General features: G+C 38.5%; 1 protein-coding gene across 1 annotated transcript in view; it reads right to left on the bottom strand.

Moving 5' to 3' along the window:
• Nucleotides 1-536: 536 nt before the first annotated feature.
• Nucleotides 537-25793, bottom strand: part of NUS1 (NUS1 dehydrodolichyl diphosphate synthase subunit) — a 30541-nt gene continuing 5284 nt past the window's right edge. Inside the window, exons 2-5 of the mRNA XM_030316236.1 lie at nucleotides 13563-13688; nucleotides 12497-12646; nucleotides 5786-5885; nucleotides 537-1957 (exon numbers count right to left, since the gene is read on the bottom strand). Of these exons, the coding sequence (XP_030172096.1) occupies nucleotides 1867-1957; nucleotides 5786-5885; nucleotides 12497-12646; nucleotides 13563-13688 (467 nt within the window). The 3' untranslated portion in view covers nucleotides 537-1866. The remainder of the gene's footprint in view (nucleotides 1958-5785; nucleotides 5886-12496; nucleotides 12647-13562; nucleotides 13689-25793) is intronic.

Raw genomic sequence — 25793 nt, 5'->3', positions numbered from 1 at the left:
CTAAACTTTTAGAGACTTTGGCTACATCCCAGTGGGTAATGTTTGATTAACTTCATTTTACCAAAATTAAATCCCTTCACTTCAACCAGACCCATTAAATTTATTCATTGAAGCCATACATATTCCAGAATGTTTATAAAAGACACATACCATGTTTATAAAAGACATAAATTCAGTCTCAAACTAAGGCAAAAAACCCTCAACAGAACATGGATCACAGTACAGGGGAACAGAAATCAGAAATTGGTAAAGTTCAGGGATATGCTATAGTTTCACACAAAACTTGTAGCAATAAATTAAGACTTAAAAAAAAGTCTTACAATGTACAAAGGACTATGAAGTGCAAAGTAATGTCACTGAACCAAAATTTAGTTTAATCATTTTATTTCAAGTGTAGTTTTTAAAATCATAAATGGGGTCTTATAGTCCAAAGTCCAAACATTTATTCCTCCTCAGAGCTTTAGAATATGACAAGCAACTTTAGACCTTGCTTTCCAAGCCCAGTCTTCCTTGCTATTTTTTAGACTTCTGAGACCTAGTATTTAAGCTACTCCATTCTAAATGTACAATTTTAGACAACTATTGTACACTTAAGATTTTTCTGAAAACAGTCCATCAAGTATAAAGAATGGTTTCTGTCCAAGGATCAGTAGTGAGGGAAGAAATACTAAACATCAAAAAATCATTTATTCATTTAAAAAATAACAGAACCAGTGCTGTTCTCTGTCACGAAAGAGAACATGTAAGGTTAACTTAAATTACTTTTGTAGACTTTGGTAATATTTTATTACCTATACAGGCCTCAATCTTACTTAAAGATCTTTTAGGCAAAGTCCCCCACCATCAGGATTTACTGAGTAAAAATCCTGGGAACTAACACAGACCTAAATGTGCTATTCCAAAGAGTAATAGGTTACTACTTTAGGGGAAAAAAGCTGCCTTGATAACTTTTCAAATGCTCTTTTAAATAGAAAGTTAATGGGAATCTTTTTTTAAACCAACTTTGGGTACATACTGCCCACCAAATAAAAAAGGGAATCAAACTTTATTTCCTATTTTAGGAAATTTTCCAACTTATAATCCTTTAAGATTATAACTTTTTCACCTTTTTTTGACTGATATTTAAATTTTTTAAATTCTACATTTCAATGTAGTAAGAGTACCTTTTCAAATAATTTTCACAACCCAGAACACAGACATCAGAGCAACACTCACAAGTCACATTGTTTAACTATAATGAGATGAAAATGGACGGATATCTGAAAATAGGTATTCCCTCTACTCCAAAGGTGAGCAAACTTTTAACATGTGACCAACACAGAACTCCATCCCTCCGGAGATCCCTCAGACTCAAAACAGTTCCATTTAATAAGTCAATACATTATTCTTAAAAATTAAGTTTGGTCACTAGGAAAGACTGAACAAAAACGATTCCCCTCCGCTCAAAACAACCAAATAGCTCTAGTTACCCCCTCCTCTCCCCACAAAAATAGGGAAGTAGTTGAGGCTGAAGTCTTTAAATCTGAAATTTCAGCTCCTAAAACACTGCTGCTATTTGCTCAAAGTTGCAGATCTATGTATTTCCTTCTCCAATACTTCCCCCATTTATAAATTTATTTACACACACACACACACACACACACACACACACGCACACACGCGCACGCACACACACACACACACACACACACACACATATTCACACATACCCTTACTCTCAAGTAAGACACTTTTTTGTGTTTGTTGATAAATTATGAGGATTATGAACTAGGTGTGTACAGGGTTTCATAGGTGCTTTGTAAACATCAGAGTCACTTGGGTCCTTTTCTCCAAAAGCCTGAAATCAAATTACACAACCAGGGATCACTACTTTCCCAGACGCTGTTCACAGGCTGCATATTGACGAAGGGCAGAGAAAAAGTCCTCATAACTGATGTTTAGGTGGGAAGGCAAAGAGCTGAAAAGAAAGCACAGGGGGAAAAAAAGCAATTAGATGATACGCTGTAATGTGGAGGGGGGAACCAGAAGGAAAATACCCCAAAAGACGTTAAGGACAGAAGAAAGTAAATGATAAACACAGAGTATGTCAAACCATTTCTACCAAATGACAGCTAAACTCACTGTGAAACAGTGCAAGTACAAAATAATCTCTCCTTCTTTCCCTAAGGAGAGAAAAGCAACTTGTAGCAAGACAGAGATTCAGAACCTGTATCAGCCGAAGTCTAAATCAGTGCAGAACTGGAGACCTATTTGTAAGGATCTCATTCACGTTCACGTTAGGAAGTCCTCTCTGCCAGAGCGAAGCCCGCACTGTGTGAAGCGGTCTATGAAAGCCACGCTTAGCACTGGCAGAGCAGCATAGCACCCTCACGCGACTGCATGTCGAAGCCACGCGGTGAGCAACCAACAAATGAACGTTCATCTCTACCATTTCCATTCGCTCAAGGCGGCAATCACAGTGCGATGTGAAGACACTTTAAGGGCAGAATGAATGTACAGCCAGAAGGTTCCCTGTTAGGTATTTTGAATACTTAGAATAATTTTCAATAATTGACATAAACAATTCTCTAACGTACACAGCTTTCTTGTGAGGCTTTGGGAATTCCAAACTGTACCAGAGCCAAACACCTGGTCAGAGTACAAGTCGCACTGGGAGCTCCAGGCACATACATCACAAAAAAAAGACTGAACAAACTTACCACGAACAGACTCCTGTCTGACCATGTGCTGGTTCTTGTAGCTAGGCTTTCTTTGTCCTTCCTTTTCCCCTCCCTAGCTTTACTGAAATATAATTGACTTATAAGCTTTTTCCTTCAACTGCCAAAAATTCTGAAACAAGTCTCCTTTTCTTCCACTTCCTTCTCTTATTAATCCTGCCATCAACCTTTTCTCTTACTCACTCCACTGCAGCGATAACCTCACAAGATATCCTCAAACAACAAGTCAACGACACTCTTCTTGCTGAAGCTTGCTTCATTCAGATGTCCTCCTCAAACAACCCACTTGACTAAGTCTTTCCCATTTTATCCTCTTCATCAATAGCTTCGTCTCCTATCACTCAAGAAGCACTTAGCGCCACTACCTCCTCACTGCCCCCAAAGTGGTCTTGCCATTCCTGTCTGTTCTGTTAGGGCTCCACCCTTCTACTTCTCCATGTTATGATTAAGACGTTAAGACATCAGGTGCTTACGGTCTGGTGGGCAGTAGACAAATCCAAAGCAAACCTTAATATAACGTGATAGGGCCATGACAGACACATGTACAAAGATCCACAGGAAAGCTTATTATGTGCTCGGTATCTGATGTCCGTTATCTGACTTAAATCCTCAACTTCTTATTAAAATACCCATTTTACAAATACAGAGACGTTTAAAAGCTATCCAAAGTCATGTTACTGAAAAGCATCACCAAGATTCAAACTGAGATGTATCTGTTCTAAAACACACTCTTCCCTTCAAACTACTCTCAACCTCACAAAGCAGCACTGCTACCTTTCTTGGAGCCCAATGCACAAGGCACCTGAAATTAACTCAGAAATCCCCTGGAGAAAAAGAAACAAGAGAAACATACACCCATCATACGGAAAACCAGAGTTTGGAGATTTGGGTTCTAATTCCACTTTACTACAAGCAATAGTTAAGAGCTACGTCTCCTCCCCATTTTCCTCACCCCTACAAAATGAGGAGGCAGGACCATATGATCTACAGCCCTTTCTGACTCTACAATGCTACGGGTTCTTTTCTGCCTTTTTATTTGACACCTTTACCCTGTCTTGCCCCTGAACTTGGAGCATTTATTAAAAGGCCAAAAGATCCCTTGATACTGTGCTCTTCTATATACACTTGAGAAAGTTCCTCTATTCTCACAGACTCAACTACTACTACTTCTAAGTACTGTCAAACTCTAAATATACATTTTTTAGCCCCTTGACTTCTCATCCATGGACCAATTCTGCATCTTCATCTGCCCTTGTAAGTGTTTCCACGAAATAGACTATGGCTTTGAAATCATCTTATCCTTGAAATCAACCTTTTTTTTTTTTTTTCAAAATCAATGCTCCCTTGACTTTGTAGTTTCTCTCAGTAACGTCATAATTAGGCTTAACAGCTTAGGAGTCATTTCATTTCTTCTCGGACTTTTAGCACAGTTGTAATTATGCTTGATAAATAATTCTCATTAGAGACAGAATTTATAGAATGTTCCTCCTAAGACTCAGAATTTAAATATATTTTAAGGCTACTAAGTCTCTTTAAAATCAGGGGTCAGCAAATACAGCCCATGAGCCTGCCACCTGTTTTTTTTTTTAATGATGTTTTATTACAACACAGTCACACACATTTGTTCTGCGCTGTCTGTGGCTGCTCAGCTATACTGCCAATGCTGAGGGGTAGCTGCAAAGAGACTGTATGGATCACACATTCGCCAAAAATACTTACCATCTTACCTTTATATAAAAAGTTTACCCAACTCTGCTCTAGATAAGCAATTTCATTCTCCGCGCTGTATTATGCCCTAAATCATAGCCAAGGATTCTTCACTTGTCTCTTTACCAGGTTCTTTCCCAAATCCGATCTACTCTAGTACACAGGTGCCAAACAAATCTTCTAAAATCACCATTTCCACACTATCTACAGGCTCAGTGGTTTCCTACTTCCTGTCTAAACCGTTATGCATATTCTTAGTGCTGGTACTTAAAACCTTCCCAGCATCAATACACCCAAATTATTTGTTTTCATCTTACAGAGCTGACCCTTCAACAACATGGGTCTGAACTGCATGAGTCCATCTGTACACAGATTTGGTTTTTTTGATACAGTACAGTACTATAAGTGTATTTTCTGTTCCCTATAATTTTCTTAATAACATTCTTTTCTCTAGCTTACTTTATTGTAAGAATACAGAATATAATACATATAACACATAAAATATGTATTAAGTTAGGCTTCCAGTCAAAAGTAGGCTATTAAGTTTTTGAGGAGTCAAAAGTTATATACAGATTTTGGACTGCACAGGGGGTCCACACTCCTAATGCCCACATTGTTCCAGGGTCAAGTGTACTACCATCTAATGTCATAATGCCAAATCTCTGTGCTCTGGTAGGGCCGGTTCCCTCACGATTTCTCTAAAATGAGATGTTCACTCCTCACTTCCCAGCTTTTCTTTTTTCCTTGTCCATCATCCCCTATACTTCTCACCCTTTCTGTAATTACAAAAATTCTATCCATTTTACATGCCCTGGAGTATGTCAGACCTTTTCTTTAAAATCAGTAACTATGGGGGCACCTGGGTGGCTCAGCTGGTGAAGCATCCGACTTCGGCTCAGGTCATGATCTCACAGCTGATGGGTTCAAGCCCCACATTGGGCTCTGTGCTGACAGTTCAGAGCCTGGAGCCTGCTTCAGATTCTGTATCTCTCTCTCATTCTCTCTCTCTCTCTCTCTCTCTCTCTCTGCCCCTTTCCCACTCACACTCTGTCTCTCCATCTCTTAAAAATAAACATTAAAAAAAAAAAAAACAAACAATACAACACAATAAAATCAGCAACCCTGACCCACAGACATATCTCTCTCACTCGTCTCCTATGAAATTTGTATTAATGCCAGATATTTGCACAAGCACTCTCTCTTGTGTCTGAGTCTTTATCTTACCACTGATACTGTGAAATATCTGAGGCAAAGGACCAGTATTGTAAGTCTTTGGGAATTCTCACCATACCTAGTACAGTGCTAGGCTCAAGAAACACTTGCTGAATTGAATCAAAGTCAGTACACTTTTAATTACTTACACAATCTCAGTCAATCTGATGTGCCAGGGAAGAAAGCCTAATGTGCTGTCCACAGGACCAAACTTCAGTACTAAATCGGGATCGGGGAAACCATCTGAACCTTATAAAGAAAGAAACACATAGGAATTTAACATGCATTGCTCACAAATAAAACGACCAAGGGCAAAATCTGTTCATCAAATTGGCTTTTTATGCTTTATCTGTTTTCTTCACAAGCTTCACTCATATGTTTCCATACCACCACCCCACTGCCCAACATATACTTTAGTATCTATGTTATTTCCAAACGTGAACACTTTCTCTAAAGACCATTTGACTGAATGGATTACCTCATAAGAAGAGGTAACCCCACTCCCATCCTAAACCATAGAGACAGCCCCCAAATCCCATCCATCTTTCAAGACTCCAAAGTTCTCCTGGCACCCTGAGAACCATACTGCTTTAGGGGCACAAATGCTTATTCTGGCCATAGAAGCACAGAACTTCAGAGATGAAAAGGAACCATAAAAGTAACTAGAACCCTTCCTTCCCCAATACCCCTTATTTTATAGCTGATAACAAAAAAACCCAACCCCTAGCTATCTAGTATAAATGTTTTCTCCAGAGCTCCAGCCCAGGGAGGGAAAAGACCAGACACCTGCCTCAACAAAGGCATGGCCATTCAGTCTCACAAACTGGTTTCCATACAAGACCTGGTTTGAGAAAAAAAGGGGATAAGGATAGTTCAACTGCTTAAAAAATAAAGTAAAATAAATATTAAAATAGTCACTGGTAGAACAGAAAAGATGCTATTATCCAAGAAACCCAGGCTGCAACAGTTTCTAATAACCTCAATTCTGCCACAAACTTTCCGTTGCACAACCTCTCCGGGGCTTAGTTGTTTCATTTGTTAAATAAGGAGACTAGATTAGACAGGCTCATCTAGCAGTAATTAAGAATTATTTCCATAAAAAAGTCTCTTTAAAGTCCATATTGGTAAAGGTGTGTGGACTAAGAAGAATATATATTCCTCTGACTGCTAAAGAGCAAATTCTCTTTAGATCAAAAAAAAAAAAAAAAAATTAAATTAAAAATGGCAAGAAGGAATTTCTGGCTAAGGGTAGTGTGAAGAAGGTGATGAATCCTCCCCCCAAAAATATGTATTAAACTGACAAAACCAAACATTTAAGGGCACCGGATACTGGCCAGAAGCAGACAATTATTCTTTTAATAACAAAAAAATGAAACACCAGCTAGAGCTTCAGGTAAGAACGGTAAGGGTCTTTGTCTTTCCTGCCTGGGAATGGTCCTAACTCCCATGCCTCTACCCCCAATCAAATGGAAAAAATTATAGGTTTACCAGCATGGGGCTGATGGCAAAACTGGTAGATTTGCTGCCTGTGGCTAAAAGATATGAACTCAATTTGGAACTGGAGATTGTGGGCAGAAGGGGGCAATGATGAAAGCCCAGGGTTTTGCCAGCTAAAAGCACCAAGTGGCAAACTCAAAAGGAAACAAATGAGGAAAACGCACAGCTTGTTGGCTTGATGTTGTGGCCCCAGTTAGGGCAGGCAATCTAATGGTCAGAAATTTACCAGGCAGATCCTGAAAATAAGGGCTCAGCTAAGCCCTCCACGTACCCATAGCTGATGAGGAAACTGCATACATGCAAAGGAGGAAAGTAACCAAGGAAAAGTAACCAAGAAGACTTGAGAACTGGTGGGAACTCTGAACCCAGCAGCCAACATCATACAGATCAGGGGAGCCTTCCAAACTCAAGCTGTTAGAGCACAACCAGTGTGCAAATGACAGTCTGACACATAAAACTAGACAGACACAAGAAGTGAGACTAAAACATAAAATTAAAAATAGAAAATTTGAGAAGAGGCAATGGGTGTCATCTTTATATACAGGCAACACAACTGTATATTTAAAAAATCTTAAGGGGCAGGGTGCCTGGGTGGCTCAGCTGGTTAAGCGTCTGACTTCGCTCAGGTCATGATCTCACAGTTTGTGAGTTCGAGCCCCGCATTGGACTCTGTGCTGACAGCTTGGAGCCTGGAGCCTGCTTCGGATTCTGTGTCTCCTTCTCTCTCTGCCCCTCAACCGCTCACACTCTATCTCTCAAAAATAAATGAACATTAAAAAAAAAAATCTTAAGGGGCACCTGGGTGGCTCAGTCGGTTGAGTGTCCAACTCTTGGTTTCAGCTCGGGTCATGATCTCACGGTTTGTGACATCTGACAGTGCAGAGCCTGCTTGAGACTCTCTCTCCCTCTCTCTGCCCCTCCCCCAGTCTCTCTCACAATAAATAAACATTAAAAAAAAAATCTTAAGACTCTGCAAATAAACTATCAGAACTAGTAAGTGAATTTTAGCAAGGTGGCAAAATACAAAATCAATATTAAAAAAAAACAAAACTATATTTCCATTTATTATCAACAATCTAAAAGCAAAACTAAGCAAACAATCTCATTAATAACAGCATCCAAAAGAATAAAATACTTGGGAATAAATCTAACAAAAGAAGCAGAAATCCCAAATCCTTTTAAAAACTCTGTTAAAAGAACAATTAGGACCCAAATATGGAGACATGCTATGTTCATGGATTAGAAGACTAAGTATTGTTAAGATGGTCAAACTCCCCAAACTGAGCTACAGATTCAATTCAGTCCCTACCAAAACCAGGTGCTTTGGGGTTGGTGAAGCTGATTCTAAAATTTACATGAAAATGAAATGTTCCTGACTAGCCAAAGTTGTTTCACTTCAAAAAAGAAAATCAAGGGGCGCCTGGGTGGCTCAGTCGGTTAAGCGGCCGACTTCGGCTCAGATCATGATCTCATGGTCCGTGAGTTCGAGCCCCGCGTCGGGCTCTGTGCTGGCAGCTCAGAGCCTGGAGCCTGTTTCAGATTCTGTGTCTCTCTCTCTCTGACCCTCCCCTGTTCATGCTCTGTCTCTCTCTGTCTCAAAAATAAATAAACGTTAAAAAAAATAATAAAAAAAAAAGAAAATCAAAGTTGAAGGACTTTAAGGACATGATTTCAAAGTTTATCATTAGTAGGCACTACGGTAATCAAGACCTTGGGGCATTTGAAGGGACAGGCAGTACAGACCAATGGCAGAGAATAAGAAGTCCAGAAATAAATTCAAAGATTTATAGTAAATTAGATTTCAACACAGGAGTCACAGTAATTCAAGGGAGAAAAAAATGGCAGAAGAACAACTCAGTTTGTCTGCCTCACACCATTCCCAAAAAGTAAGTCAACATAGCTTACAGATTTAAACGGAACAGGTTAAGTGATAAAAGTTCTAGAAGGAAATAATGGTGACTTTGGGTTAGGCAAAGATTTCTTAGCTATGACACCAAATGCATGATTCACAAAAGAAAAAAAAAATGATAAACTGGATTTCATAAAGATTAAATACTTTTTTTTTAAAGTTTTTATTTATTTATTTTGTGGGGAAGAGAGGGAGAGGCAGGGAGAGAGAGAGAGTCCCAAGCAGGCTTTGCGCTGTCAGTGCAGAGATCAAGGCAGGGCTCAATCTTGAACTGTGAGATCATGATGTGAGCTGAAATCCGGAGTCAGACACTTAACCAACTGAGCCACCCAGTCACCCAAAGATGAAATACTTTAAGGAAAAAAAAGTAAGCCATAGATTGTGAGGAAATATTCATAAGTCATATCTTACTACTGAAAAAAAGATCTGTACCCCAAATATATAAAGACCTCTTAAAACTAAGTAAGACACACAACCCATTAAAAGTAGGCAGAATGTCTTGAATGGATATTTCACCAAAGAAGATACAGATGACAAATTAGCACATGAAAAAAGCTCAATGACATTAGTCATTAGGAAGATGTTAATTAAAACCACAATAAGATACTATTACATCCCCACTAGAATGGCTAAAATTAAGAAACAAAAACAAAAAACTGACAATACTATGCCTTGGCAAGGACATGAAGAATCTAGACTCCTCTACATTACTGGTAGAATATAACAATACTATAGCCTCTTTGGAAAAGTTTGGCAGTTTCTTAAAAGTTAAACATTCACTCAACCAACACAACCTAGCAATTCCATTATTAGTCATCTACCAAAGAAAGGAAAACATGTCTGCACAAAGACTCGTATGTGAATAGTCACAGCAGCATTATTCAAACAAACCTAATGCACATCAACTGGTGAATGGATAAACGAAATGTACATCCACAGAACTGAATACTATTCACCAACAGAAAGCAATGAACTACTAATACATGCAACATGGATGAACCTCAATAATATGCTGAGGAAAGAAAACAAGACATTAAAGATTATTTTATATGATTTCATTTATATAACATTTCTAGAAAAGATAAAAGTATAGTAAAAGAAAAAAAGCAGATATGTAGTTGCCTTGTATGCAAGTAGGAATGGTGAAGTTCACAATCATAAGCGAACTTTTGGGGGTAACAGTATTCAGGGGGTCTGCTTCTGTCAGATTGGTAAATTAACTTATGGACTGTGTACTTTTTCACTTATCGTGAGTTTGCCACCCCTGAAGGCAACACCTGGGCTCAAAACTTTGGCACTTCTCCATAGGCTCCCTGAAGGACCACCTTTGGTCCCTCTATCACTTTTAGGACACCCTCATAAATTACTCTATGGTTGGGGCCTTACAGAATCCGGGAAACAGTCAACATCCAGTAACCTACAGTAAGTCCCTACAATGGTCTACTTTAAGTCTATTCATTCAGCCTAAATGCAGCCAGGCAATGAGAGAGAATACCAGAGTAGGGGAAGAAATGAGTAGTCAGTGAAAGACAGGAGTTGGTGAGACCGGAGGCCAGAGAGCGAATGTGCTGTATGATGAACATGTGTCAATTTGGAAGAAACAAGAATGGAGAGTCAAGTAAATGACTGAATTAGACAAAAAAAAAAAAAAAAAAAAAAATGCATGATTAATAAGTAAGGTAAATGGAGACCCTATTTGAATGAACAAAAAATGTATGCCTGAAATTGCATAGCTATAGAAGCTATTAATGGACATAAACTTGTTAGAATCACTGCCTTTCTTCAAAAGATCAAGGATGGGGTGGCTGGGTGGCTCAGTTGGTTAAGCATCTGACTCTTGATTTTGGCTCAGGTCATGACGTACGAGTCCTGAAGTCGAACCCTGCATCAGGCTCTGTGCTGGGCATGCAGCCTACTTACGAGCCTCCCCCCAACCCATCTCTCCTACCCTTCTGCCCACTCCCAAACAAAAGAAAATAACCCAAAAAACAAAAAAACAAAAGGATCAAGGATAATGCCAGTAAGCAGAAGGACCATAAAGTTGAAGCAAAAGGTTCCTAGGAGGTTCTACAGAGAATAAACAAATTAAAGGCTTTTATAAATAGTTGAAGGAAAAAAAACCCTATAATGTTATATTTGATATAACATGACAAATACAGTGAGTATATTTCATATCACATAACAGAAAGAACACTAAAAATAAAGTGACGAATGCTAATAAGATTATATTCTTGGGACTGCCTCCTAAATAGCTGTTAAATTCAAACTTAACAGATAGTTCAAACTAAAAAGAAACAGTAAGAGGAGTGCGATATTATTATAAAAAAAATATGTGTTTGGTCTCTGTCCAGGTTCCAAGCACAGAGCTCCTAAAATCCTTGGAATTTCCTGAATGATAGGAGTGAGAGGAGTATCTTGTGTTATTCGTAATAAGCCCCCTTCCACCACAGCTGAGTTTCTGTTAATGGTGACTCTGGGCAGGCTTCTGGATAGCTTTAGGATGGGAGCTAGTTGCTGGGGAAACCAGTCATGTGATTAGAGGGCTGCAACTTCCGGCCCTACCTTTCAACCTGCAGGTAGGGGAGAAGAGCTGGAGACTGAGTTCAATCCCTAATAGTCAATGATTTCATCAATCATGCTAACATAAAGGAACTTCCACAAAATCCCCTAAATGACAGGGTTCCAAAAGCTTCCAGGTTGGTGAATGCACTGAGGTGCTGAGAGGGTGATGAGCCCAGAGAGGTCACGGAAGATGACTGCATCCCCTGGCGATACCTGGCCCCGTATGCCTCTTACGCTGGACGGCTCCTGAGTTGTGTCCTTTATTATCAACTGGTAAACATAAAGTTTAGTCAAGTTCCTTCCTGAGTTCTGGGAGCCATTCTAGCAAATTAGCAAACCTTAGGAGAGAGTCATAGGAACCCCCTGGTTATAGGTAGTTGATCAGGTGGCCTGTACAGGTGGCATGAAAACCGCAACTGGCATCTGAAGTGGGGGCCGTTTTGTGTGACTGAGCCCTTCAACCTACAGAGTCAAACACTATCTCTGGGTGGTTAGTGTCAGAAGTGAATTGAACTGCTGTACACCCATGTGGTGTCTGGAGAATTGGAAAACTCACGGTGTAGGAAAACATCCCACAGGAAGGCTGACAAGCAGAAGTCCCGATATTCAAGAACATTCATCAGCCCCCTGCAAAATCCTCTTATATCCTCTCCTTTACCAGTAAGTTCTCTTGCAAGTGAGCTGACTACAAATCTCATTATCTCAAAATCATTTTCAACATGTGGGGCTTCAAAATTTCAGAAACATTACAAGTGTAACAACAACAACAACAAAATCAGGCTTTATAGCGCAAAAGGAACCCAGATGCTCTCCTTCATAGTGTACCCTCGTAAACCACATACAGTTGTAGGACACAACTGAAAACATATATATTTGTCTATATATGACTTACTAAGTAAACTGCCAAACATATCTACATCCAAATCTGTGGATCTCTTTTGCTGCTGGGCTACTAACTGGCAAAAGTCCTGAGCAGCTCTCACAATATCTGCTTTTCCATCTTCTGGGGAGAGCACCTTCACTGCCGATTGGCAATTTAAAACTGAAAGAAAAAACAAACAAGTTATTAAAAAAAATATCCTGTTCCAGACATATTTAAAAATCTGTTTCAAGAAATATTAAGTTCAGACTAAAATAAAAGTATAGTTCTTATAGTAAACATGGATCATTTAAGTCCTTCAAATTGAACATCAAAACATACTTATCTACTCTCCTCTGAAAGGACCCACACATCACATTTGTGTGTATATATATATATAGTACCTTCCTCTCAAAGTACTCAAAGACCTTGTATCTCTGAATAAATCCTCTAGAAAATAGGAATCATACGCTAGTTTACAATTTCACTCACCTAAAATGCCATCTACAATCATAGTACAGTTAGCAGTAACACAAAAGATAAAAATGAAGAATATGGGGAAAAAATGTGTTTCAATGAAACAGGTACTGTCTACCTTATCAGAATCTGATTCTGTGGGAGCTATTTTATAATTGACAGGATTCTAGGTACCTGACAGGAATGCCAAATTCTTGTCTATAGACAAGAATGCAAATTCTTTCTTGTCTGGTAGAGGTTCAACTATCTTCCCTCTAACCCAAAAGAAAAACCAGTTTTGCCTCCATTTACACATTCATTGCAATATCACTTACCTGTAAGTATGTCCATCCTTTGGACTCTCTTTGAACTGGTTACAAAATCTGCCTGTTTCCTGGTTATTCATTAGTTAAATAAAATCTTTAACATGTGTGTATTTTTTAATATCTATGAAAGTCACGATTTTATCTTTTTCTGAAAATTCTTTGAAGAAGATGAAGAAAGAAAAGTCTAAATCTGATGATAAAAGAAGCGTGACAATAAAGACTAACAGTGCAAAATGAATGAATGAGTGACAGGACCTGCCTTGAAACACAAAATACATCTGTGTAAGTTAGATATTCAATTTGATACTCACGCTTACCTTGATCATCTTTGTCATTACTATTCGCAAACTCTGGTGAATATTTGGAACAATCTAAACCCAGAAGTTCCTGCTGTTGTTTTAAAATTTCATCCATTAATCTGGAATTATTTCTTTTGAAAATACCTTAAAAAGAAAAAAAGCAAGTAAATCCCAACTAGGTTAATTTATCCTCTTCAATAATTAATGGATGTTTGCTGTGAAAACATCACTGCACCCAGAACTGAACAAACTCCACATGAAGCATTGCTGACTATGCCTCAACCGGAGTCTAAAAGAAAAACAAAACAAAACTCTGTTAACATAAGAGTCTGGAGTCAGGCTAACATAAAAAAAAGGATAGAGGTGACTACTTGGAGCCAATATGAGTATGATGAAAAATTTACACCTAGAAGGAAATTTTAAGCTATCTTTTACTTGAAATTTTCATTTACAGATTAAGAAACTGGGACCCAGAGTCCTTAAGAGACTTGTTCAAGAATCTGTAACTGTGGCAGTGGCCCAGAGCCCTTATCTTGTGGACTCCCAGTCTGATGCACTTTCCTTGCAGACCCATTACGTGCATTCAATATTATTACTTCTATTTGATTCGTTGTTTTATTTATTTTTTATTTTTTTAATGTTTATTTATTTTTGAGAGACAGAGAGAGACAGCATGAGCTGTCAGCAAAGAGCCTGACTGGGGCTCAAACTCATGAGCCGTAAGATCATGACCTGAGCCGAAATCGGACACTCAACCGACTGAGCCACCCAGGCGCCCCGATTCGTTGTTTTAATGGTAAGAGGAACTATTAAGAATTATGTAGGGACGCCTGGGTGGCTCAGTCGGTTGAGCATCTGACTTCGATTCAGGTCATGATCTCATGGTTCTTGAGTTCAAGCCCCGCGTCGGGCTCTGTGCTGACAGTTCAGAGCCTGGAGCCTGGTTTGGATTCTGTGTCCCCCCTCTCTCTCTCTGCCCCTCCCCCGCTCATGCTCTCTCTCTCTCTCTCAAAAATAAACATTAAAAATTTTTTTTAAAAAGAGAATTATGTAGAAAATAAAGAGAATACACAAAAGTAACAAAATCAAAATTTAGTAAATCCCAGCAAACCATGGAAATACTCTACCTAAAACTGTTTTTGATCCTTCAACCATGCACAAAAAAAGCTAAAACTTTTAATGACTATTATGTCATTGAAAAAGATGAAGTAACTATGTGGCATAAATTTAACATGAAACTAATGAAGAGAGTTCTAACTAAAAACAAGTGACAACTATTTAGCTATTTTCAGAGGGGCAGCTTTTTTACTGGTCATTGCCTTTTCGATCTTTACCAAGTGTTCCTACTCTGTACTCTCAGTCAGATCTGACTTTAAAGTACTTCAAAGATTAACTGGGAAAGAGAATATAGTTAAAAATATATAAAATAACACAATCTGGTGAATATGCTGTATACACATTATGTTGCTAGTCCACGTGTAATAGCAGTTCAAAGGTTAAAAAAAAATTCTCCTTTGGTAGGGAAAGCTTTGTAAAATAAGCAAGACTTGAGCTGAGCTTTCGAAAGTTAGAAAACTGAGCTTCAACCTTAGAAAGTTAAAGATGATGGAGAGGATATTTAGTTTGGAAAATGTTTAAGAAAAAAACACTGAATACTCAAAAGACAGACAAATGTTGCTGGTGCAAAGGATTCGAGAAAAGGGGACAGACCTAATTTTCATTTCATGTTGCCTACCAAGTGGGTAACCAACAATTTCTAAGCCATGTGGGAAGGTGGAAATTTATAACTTTAGGAAAACTAACCTGGCAACGGTATAGAGAAGGTCAGGCAGCAGAATACTGCAATAGTCCATTCGTAATTTGATGAAACAATGGAAGGAGTTCATTACAAAAGAACTGAGAGAATGAAAAGCATGACTTAATGAGAGGTGAACAGAGAAAATTCCATGGCATTAATCCTAGCTAAAACAAAATAATAACTTTTGTTTAAAGTGTGGAATTTCTAGCAGAGAACTGGTTTGAAGGAAAACATAAGCTTAAGTTTTAGACACCTGATGATAGAATATTTGGGCAGGGGTACTGAAAAAGTGATTAAGACATAGGAAGCAAGGACATTCAAAAAAGGTCATATAGGGACGCCGGGGTGGCTCAGTCCATAGAGCATCAAACTCTTGATCTCATGGTCATGAGTCCAAGCCCCACACTGGGTGTGGAGCGTACTTAAACAAAAAAACAAAAAACCAAAAGAGGTGATATAAGCACTATGTGGGTAGAGATCTTAACTGTGTTTGCTTACCAGGGGCTAGCACAGTGCCTGGCACAGAACAGACACTCAGCAAATAAATGTCTGCCGAAAGAAGGCAACAGTCAGAGACTGACTAGGGGACTTAAAAAGACCTCTTTAGGGTAAGTGACATTTCATCTAGCCCATGGAGAATTAGGAGAATTCTACAGGGGTAAGGCTGGGAAGGTAACATAACAAAAGATGAGGATACAGACACACATTTGGGAGTCACCTTCCTTAAGGTGAAGCCAGACAGACACACAAGAAGTGAAAAATAAGATCTGCAAAGGTAAAGAAGCATACGTGAAGAAGAGCAGGGGGCTAAGGCTGTGGCACCTTATGAAAGCCCACAGTCATAAGACCAAAAGCTAGGAAGTATAAAAGTGAACACTGTGTAGTTACCCATATGCAAAGCAACAAAAAATACATAGTCCCAAAGACAAACAAAAATTTTAAAGGAAGGTGATTAATATCAGAAGCTATTGGAATAACAATGTTGAGAACAGCAATACTTGTGCAACAATACAGATGTGTAGGATATTAACATTATGTTCAAGTCAGTCATAAAATTTACATGTATGACACAAAAGCATGTACTATAAGACAGCTACATGATACAGGCTTATTAATGTTACAAGACTTCCAGTTGTTTATGCAAGTAAAAAATAAAAAATGATTTAGACCATACTTTGGTCTATATCATAGATATAAATCATGGAAGGCATGCAAATGCAAGCTGGTGCAGCCACTCTGGAAAACAGGATGGAGGTTCCTCAAAAAACTAGATAGAACTAGAACTAACCTACAACCCAGCAATTGCACTACTAGGCATTTATCCAAGGGATACAGGTGTGCTGTTTTGAAGGGACACATGCACCCTAATGTTTACAGCAGCACTATCAACAATAGCCAAAGTATGGCAAAAGCTCAAATGTCCATGGATGGATGAATGGATAAGGAAGATATGGGGTGTGTGTGTGTGTGTGTGTGTGTGTGTGTATACACACATACACTGGAGTATTACTCGGCAATCAGAAAGAATGAAATCTTGCCATTTGCAACTACGTGGATGGAACTGGAGGGTATTATGCTAAGCGAAATCAGTCAGTCAAAGAAAGACAAATATCATATGACTTCACTCATATGAGGACATTAAGTGACAAAACAGATGAACATAAGGGAAACAAAAATAATATAAAAACAGGGAGGGGGACAAAACATAAGAGACTCATAAATATGGAGAACAAACAGAGAGTTACTGGAAGGGGTGTGGGAGGGGGGATGGGCTAAATGGGTAAGGGGCATTAAGGAATCTACTCCTGAAATCATTGTTGTACTATATGTTAACTAATTTGGATGTAAATTCAAAAAATAAAATAAAATAAAATAAAATAAAATAAAATAAAATAAAATAAAATAAAATAAAATAAAATAATAAATTATGGAAGGCATATGAATTTCAAAAACAATGTAAAATCTCCACAACACTGCTAGAACATATGAACTTACTAGAATGTAGATTTATTCATTTTAATAGTAACCCACCACTAGGAACCCTTGCTTTTGTCTATTTACAGGACACTGATCCCTTCCTTCAATACTCCAAAGACCTATACTTCAGTGCTCACTAATTCACTCATCTCTGCCTTAGCTTCCAGATTAAAATAGAAACACATTTCAGGAACTCTTGCTCTCTCCAAATCAATGGATAACATTCTTTGTCACCAAAATGGTCACTACCTCTTTTCAATCTGTATCCTTTCCTTCTCAATCTTTCTGAAGTGTTACCATTAATGACCAAGCTGCTCCATTCTCAAAATTCCATCCTTACCCCACAACTTGTCTAAACTCCCTTTCTTGGTTCTACTCCCAGCCTGCGCCTTGAATGGCCCCTTCTCCCTTTGCACTGAATCCTTTTCCTCTTCCCACTTCTAACTGGAAGATTACTCCTAGAGTTGCTATCTCAGCCTTCTCCTTCTGTCCATGTGCTCCTCTTTCTCTGAGTCTAGTCACTCATGGGACTTTAAAACCACTCAGGGCCAGGACAAGGGTGAGATAAGTGAAGCAAAACTTAAGTTGGCATCAAAAAACTCTAAGATAATGAATAACGCATTATCTTCAACAACTTAATGCAAAAACATCCCATGATGAACAAAACATTAAAATTTTAAGTAAAATCAAGGATCAGCATTTAATAATTCCAGTTCAGGGGCGCCTGGGTGGCTCAGTTGGTTAAGCCTTCTACTTCAGTTCAGGTCATGATCTCACGGTTCGTGAGTTCCAGCCCCACTTCTGTGCTGACAGCTGGAGCCTGCTTCGGATTCTGTCTTCCTCTCTCTCTGCCCCTCCACTGCTCATGCTCTGTCTCTTCCTCTCTCAAAAATAAATAAACGTTAAAAAAAAAAAAAAAGAAAATTCCAGTTCATTGTACCCAGAAGTTCTGTAAGCATCTGAAACATACCTAAAACATAGCAGCTGATCTCTTAAAGTTAGTTCTCAGGGAGCCTGGGTGGCTCAGTCGATTAAGTGTCCGACTTCGGCTCAGATCATGATCTCACAGTTCGTGAATTCGAACCCCAGCTCTGGTCTCACGCTGACAATGCAGAGCTTGCCTGCGATTCTCTCTCTCCCCCTCTCTCTCTGCCCCTCCCCTGCTCATACTGTCTCTCTCCCTCTCTCAAAATAACAAATAAACTTAAATTTTTTTTTTAAATAAAACTGGCTCTCAAACACTTATATCAAGTTTTTTTTTTTTAATTTTCTTAAATGTTTATTTTGAGAGAGACACAGAGCGCGAGCAGGGGAAGGGCAGAAAGAGAGGGAGACACAGAATCAGAAACAGGCTCCAGGCTCTGAGCTATCAGCACAGAGCCTGACGCAGGGCTCAAACCCATGAACTGTGAGATCAAGACCTGAACCAAACTCAGATGTTTAACCGACTGAGCCACCCAGGTACCCCTATATCAAGTTTAAAAAAAAAATGGAGCAGTACCATAACTGTAAAATTTATATGCACTTAGGAACCAAGCTTGGAAGGGAATAGGCTATATGACAACAGTGAATGTACAAGGGTGATAGGACAACAGGGGATTTAAAATGGTAATTGGGGTAAAACTATATAATTAAAAAGAAAAAAAACACCAGCCTTTTTTGTTGTTTTAGTTCCTTTTTTTTTTAAGTTTATTTTTGAGAGAGAGAGAGAGAGAGAGAGTGTTTATGTGTGCATGCAAGTGGGGAAGGAGCAGAGAGAGAAGGGGACAAGGGATCTGAACAGGCTCTGTGCTAACAGCAGAGAGCCCAATGCAGGGCTCAAATCCAGGAACCATGAAATCATGACCTGAGCCGAAGTCAGACACTTAACCAATTGAGCCACCCAGTTGCCCCGTGTTGTTCTATTTCTAATAAAGGCATCACTACCTGCCCAGGCACCCAAACATCTTCTCTACTCTAGTATTTTCACTACCACTTCCAATGCCCTATTAACATGCTAAACCCATATACTCATCTACAGCAATATTTCCCCTATCCATTTCCATTTGTCCATTGTCCCCAACTGTTTCAAGTTTTTCTTTTTCATTAAAATATTACAATCACATGATCTTCCAATGGGTCTTCTTGCCCCTTCTAGCATGTATCACTAGATTGACAACCAGATTAATCTTTGGGTTCATCTTTAATCCTGACATATTCCAATTTAGGATCTTCAATGGCTCCCAAAATGCTTAATATACTAAGAACAAACTGCTCAGATCAGCATTAAGATTCCAGACTACGCTTCCACACTTGGTGGGTGGAAATAATGTTTATGAAACAAATGAATTTATTTCTCTGTAGTAGTCTGTCCCCAGCAAATTAGAACTGTCGTATATTCCCCTCAAAACATATGACATGAGCCCAACCTCCATCCTTTATGTTACCTCCCCAGCCCCACACCTACAAACTCTTCACAGGCCAGCTAAAATGTCACTTACTCTTAAGAGACTCTTCCCAATCCCCCAGCCAGATATGCCCCATTCCTCCTCTGACTCACCCTTACCTCCTCCAAATACACACATTTTGTTCAAACTCCATAATAAACGAGATTCTACTTTGTACCATAATTACAGCTTAATCCCCCTACTGAACTGTAGTCTTCCTTGTGAACTTCTGGCTTACTCATTTCTTTTCCCCTAAGGTGCCTTCCACATAGCAGGAGTTCAATGTTTATTTAATAAACTGAATTAATCAGTGCACAAAGTGCCACCTAACAACAAAACCTAAATGGATAGGTCACTAAGTGGAATTTTTAAGAAGTTTCCAGGAACCTCTCACAATAAAAACAGGCACTTCCTCATTGCATACAGGCAGAAATTCTGTTAAAAAGGAAGAATACACAGAGCCACAGTTACCAAGTATCTTCCATAAAGAAGTTCATAAAGTTATTTTAAATACAACCTTTGTCTCAGCTAATTTGGATGGAGAAATTAAATGCACAAGTATAGTTTCTGAGAAGTGTATAGATAAAACAGAGTATCAGTAAGATGATTCCTGATCACTCACAGCTTGCCCCTTCCAGAAATCTGATTATATGCTATGCTGCCTATCTCACTTACCCATAGGCAATACTATCATCTTAAAATTTTCTTCAGGATTCAAAGTCTACACATACATACTTCTCATGATACGCAAGAAATGCGGAAAGATATGAGTGCCTTTGTCTATGATAGGCAATTCCTCCACTAATATCATAGTATGGTATTAGGCAAGTATTCATACTTGCAGAGCTCTTTTTCTCATATCACACTTCATCTTGTTTGCCTTCACAGAATCTAAACTAACGCCAAAATGGTGTAATAAAAGAAACTATGACAAAAGTCATTTTATGTAAAAGGAAGTTGAGACTACATTTGCTCAGAAATAACTGACCTAAGGGAAAAACATTTGTAAATATATTTTTCAGAAAATCGTAATTTACAGAATTATACAGTAATAAGCTGAAATAATTATTTTAAACCATCCTTTCACAGATGAGGAAAGAGACCCAAAAAGGTCAAGCAACTGTCCTTGGCCAAGAGTCTAAGATTTTGGCCTGGAATCCAGGTCTCCTGGATTCTAATTATTCAGTTCAGTAACTATTTCTAACATTGATAAACCAATGATGCTAAACCCACTTTACTAATACACCCATTAAATTCTGAATTCCCCTCCCTAAAAGTTGAACTCTATTAAATATATAAAACTGGCCTTTTTACAAATAAGCAGTATCTTTGGAAAAAACTAGAACTAGAGCTCTTTTTTAAAAGATTCTTAAGGAGGTTTCACAGGGCTGACAGTTATTTGAATTAAGAAAAAATAAGTTTGGGGTGCCTGGGTGGCTCAGTCAGTTAAGTGTCCAACTTCAGCTCAGGTCATGATCTCACATTTGTGAGTTTGAGCCCCGTGTCTGGCTCTGTGCTGACAGCTCAGAGCCTGGATCTTGCTTAGGATTCTGTGTCTCCCTCTCTCTCTGCCCCTCCCCTGCTCATGCTCTCTCTCTCTCTCTCTCTCTCTCGCTCTCTCTCTCTCAAAAACAAATAAACATTAAAAAAAGTTTTATTAAAAGAAAAAAGAAAACATAAGATTTTGCAATAATGATTTCAAGAATTTTATATTTTGTTGCTCTACAACTATACCTCATGTATTCTCAATTTCCTAACTGTAAACTGTATGTGTGTGTGTGTGTGTGTGTGTGTATGTGTATACATAATATATATAAGAGAACTATCTTTTAAAACACGCACATGCACACACACACAAACATCTACAATTTCCATAAAAAAATAAATAAAATATTATGCCAGAAAAATTGGACCTCAGAAAGACTACAATGTTTTTAGTATTTCTTTTTTTTTTTTTTTTTTTTTTTAAAATTTTTTTTTTTTTTTCAACGTTTATTTATTTTTGGGACAGAGAGAGACAGAGCATGAACGGGGGAGGGGCAGAGAGAGAGGGAGACACAGAATCAGAAACAGGCTCCAGGCTCCGAGCCATCAGCCCAGAGCCTGACGCGGGGCTCGAACTCACGGACCGCGAGATCGTGACCTGGCTGAAGTCGGACGCTTAACCGACTGCGCCACCCAGGCGCCCTGTTTTTAGTATTTCTTGACAAACATTAGCTACACACTTTTGGGGCCAAATGTAAACTTCTCATATTCTAAGAAATACCTATTTTGAATTATAGTATTAAAAACTACTTAAGACGCTCAACATTTAGACAATAAGGTAACCATTCATCCTAAACTGAATATTCCCTAACCTCATCACCATAACACTTCCAGTTTTTAGTGTTTCCTAGTCTTTGTTCCCACCCATGTATAATACTGGCCTATATGATTATGCAATTTTATATCCTGCTTTTTTCATTTATATAACATGTATTCTTCCTTGGTGCTAATCTCATGATTATTATAACAATTGCATTATTTAACAGAAAAGCCTTTGCTGATTTGTTCCAGCTCTCAAAATATAAAAATCAATACTTCCAGGACTAAGATTACTACTAGAGCTATTGCATATTCTCTCAGCATTTAGGTTTTCATCATATTCAAGGAAAATAAAATATATTGCCAATATAATTGGTGAACATAGAAATTAAGTGGAATGAAGGGCATCATATGAGGCCAGGCAAAGGGGTAATACAAAGGGGTCTGTGGGCCTTGGTAATGAGCTGAGAAAACATTCCAAGTACAACGGGAAGCCATTGGAAGGTTTTACTCAGAGCTTAAATGACGTTATCAAGAAAGATCACTTTGCTGGTGAGTAAAGAATGGATTATACAGGGGCCAGAATATAAACGAAGACCAATCAGGTGGCTACAGCAAGAATCCAGGTGAAAGATAATGATAACTCAAACTGAGGTAGCTACAACGAAAAACCAAAACAAGTATCCAATTTGGAACATATTCTAGAAGTAGAGCCAGGGAGGCCTGTTGGTAGATTATAGGTGGAATGTAATGTAAGAGACTCACAGAAGACATCTACGTTTTTAGCTTGAGCACTTACTAGTATGTTTTAAGATGGGAAAAACTGTGAGAGAGGTCTGAGGGGAGTGAAATTTGAGACATGGTTTGGACATGTTAAGTACCTGAGATGCCTAATAAAAGTAAACCTGTTAGGCAGTGAATTAGATATAGGAATCTGGAATTATGGGAGAGATAAGGACTGGAGATACAAATCTGGGTATGAGCATTTAAAGGACTTTTAAAATGATAAGGTTAGAGAAATCATCTGGGACAGCGGTCAGCAAACTACTGGTATGGGAACACAGCCACACCCATCCTTTTATGGCTGCTTTTTGGCCTCATTGGCAGAGTTGAGTAGTTTTCACAGGAACCCATAACCCACTAACCTAAAATATTTACTAGCTGGCCCTTTAAGAAAAAGTTGTTGACCCTTGACCTAGGAGATAGCAAGAACAACAGAAGGACAAAGGCATATATGCAGCACAATACTCTAGGACACCCCAACATTTAGAAGTGAAAAAAATGAGAAGCCAGAGGCTCAGAAGGAACACATAGCAAGACAGGAAGAAATCCAAGCATACGTACGTTTCAAAGAGAGTCGAATTAAGCATGCTCTATCCACCCATTCGATTATATGCTATATTCAGGTACCTTACTGGAGTCCTTTGAAATCTTTACTATACCAATCGAAATGACATTTTAGAATTATAGGTTTCAATATAGTCTACTCTTTCACTCAACTCATGCACACGTTAACTGGCTAATACACCCATGACATACATACTTTTTTCAAATTCAGGAAACCAAGTAAGGAGTTTAATTAGACAAATATTCAGTCAGCAAATCTTATCTCTATTCCTTAAATCCTGCTTCTTCTAAAATTTATGTGAAATGAATAATCAATTCCATAAAATGAGACTTTTAAAGCACATATTTAACATATTTTCTTTTAAATATGAAATTACAGGGCATTAGGTGGCTCAGTCAGTTGAGCATCCGACTTCAGCTCGGGTCATGATCTTGTGGTTCGTGAGTTCGAGCCCCATATCAGGCTTTGTGCTGACAGCTGACAGCCTGGAGCCTGCTCCAGATTCTGTGTCTCCTTCTCTCTCTGCCTCTCCCCCCCCACCCCAAAATACACAAACATTAAAAAAAATTAACTGAAATTAGAATTTTTACCATGGTTATTCCCTCCTTTCTACAGAAACAGACTTTAAGATATAGCTAACATCAAGTATTTATAAGGATACAGGAAGGGAAGATATAAGGATACAGGAAGGGAAGACAGAAAAGTGAGATAAACACTAAAACAATCTCTCCTAGTTATAAAGCATCTCATCAGCTATGGAATTAATGTTAATACTTCTTTAAAAATAAGTGCCTGTCCTTCAAAATGGCCTACCTTTTTTCCTTTTAAACTAGACACTTAAGTAAGTTACCTAGTGGCTACCTTCATTTAATTTCTCTAACAATCCATTTACAAAACTATCAGAGGCAATCTTCAGAGAAGAAAATATAATACTTATGGAGCAATTATTTAAAATTTAAAAAAAAGACTACCATTAAAATTTTATATGACTAAAGCAGTCCTAAAAAAAACAAATCTTATACACCATTAAACAGTTTTATTTCAAGAGAGAGCCCCAGGATTAGGAATCAGCGTGTCGTAGCAGGGAAGGTATGTGTGTGATAGCAGCACAGCATAATGGAACGAGTGTTGTGTTTCAAGTCCCAGCTCTTCAGCAGGATAGGTGTGTAAAATTAACAAGCCATGTGGCCTCTCTCAGCCCCTGGGTACACATTTTAAAAATGAGACTATCTTCACAGACTCTGCTCACCTGACAAAGAAACAGTTCAGTACAGAGCAGGAGTACCATGATATTACGTTTAGTTGATTAAAAAAGTGTCCTATGGGGCGCCTGGGTGGCTCAGTTGGTTGGGCGTCCAACTTTGGCTCAGGTCATGATCTCGCGGTTTGTGGGTTCAAGCCCCGCGTCAGGCTCTGTGCTGACAGCTCGGAGACTGGAGCCTGCTTCTGATTCTATTTCCCTCCCTTTCTGCCCCTCCCCTATTTGTGCTCTGTCTCTTTCTCTCTCTCTCAAAAAATGAAAAAATTTTTTAAAAATTTAAAAAAAATAATTTAAAAAGCGTCCTATCAGTCACAGGATGAACGTTTATATTAGTGGTAGGAAGAAAATTCTATTTGCCTTCATATTATGTTACAAATCATTTCTATCACCTGTAGATAAGTACCACTTTACCGAGGCTTTCAGATGACCTAACATAATTAGAAACAGTACTAAAAGTGACTATTGTAGTCCCATTCTCTTAGGAGTGTAAGTCAGTATAGCAAAATGGTTAAGTATAAAAGCTTTGGAATAAGATTTAGTTCAAATTCTAGACCTGTTCCTTACCAGATATAGGTTCTTAGCTTTCTCAGTCTCAGTTTCTTGATTTGTAAAACTGCTAAGGGTTTAATGGACTTCTTTGCACAGAAAGAATTCAACAAAGACTAATTATTCCTATTAAGTAAAGGTTTATTTTCATAAATAGATCCAGTACTATGGTTAACCAGAAGGGTACTCAAGAGAAGGTCATTTCAAAAGTTGCCAAAAGCAGAATAAAGCTTTTCAAAGTCAGCAAAACTGGGGATGGAATAATAAGTCAAGAGGTTACCGAGGAAGTAACAGAACGGACGTTATAAGAATTGATGATAGCCTTTTGACAGGTAGCTAACTCTCTGGCACAAAATGAAGACGACGTTCCAGGATGCTAGGATATATATGAAATTATGTACAAGTTGTGAACTACACAAAGGTGAAGATTAGGAACAGATGTTGCCTTCCATGAGTTTCCACATGAGGGAAGACAAGTAGCCTAGTTTGTACTGCTCATTGTGTCAACATGTAATCACAGTACAAGTGGATTTTCAACCCTCCTTCCAACTCTGTATTTCAACATAAGGAGAACAAGAAGTATTTAGTA

This window comes from Lynx canadensis, chromosome B2, assembly GCF_007474595.2.
Source record: "Lynx canadensis isolate LIC74 chromosome B2, mLynCan4.pri.v2, whole genome shotgun sequence".
NCBI classification, from domain to species: domain Eukaryota; kingdom Metazoa; phylum Chordata; class Mammalia; order Carnivora; family Felidae; genus Lynx; species Lynx canadensis.
This window is presented reverse-complemented; position numbering and strand designations above follow the sequence as displayed.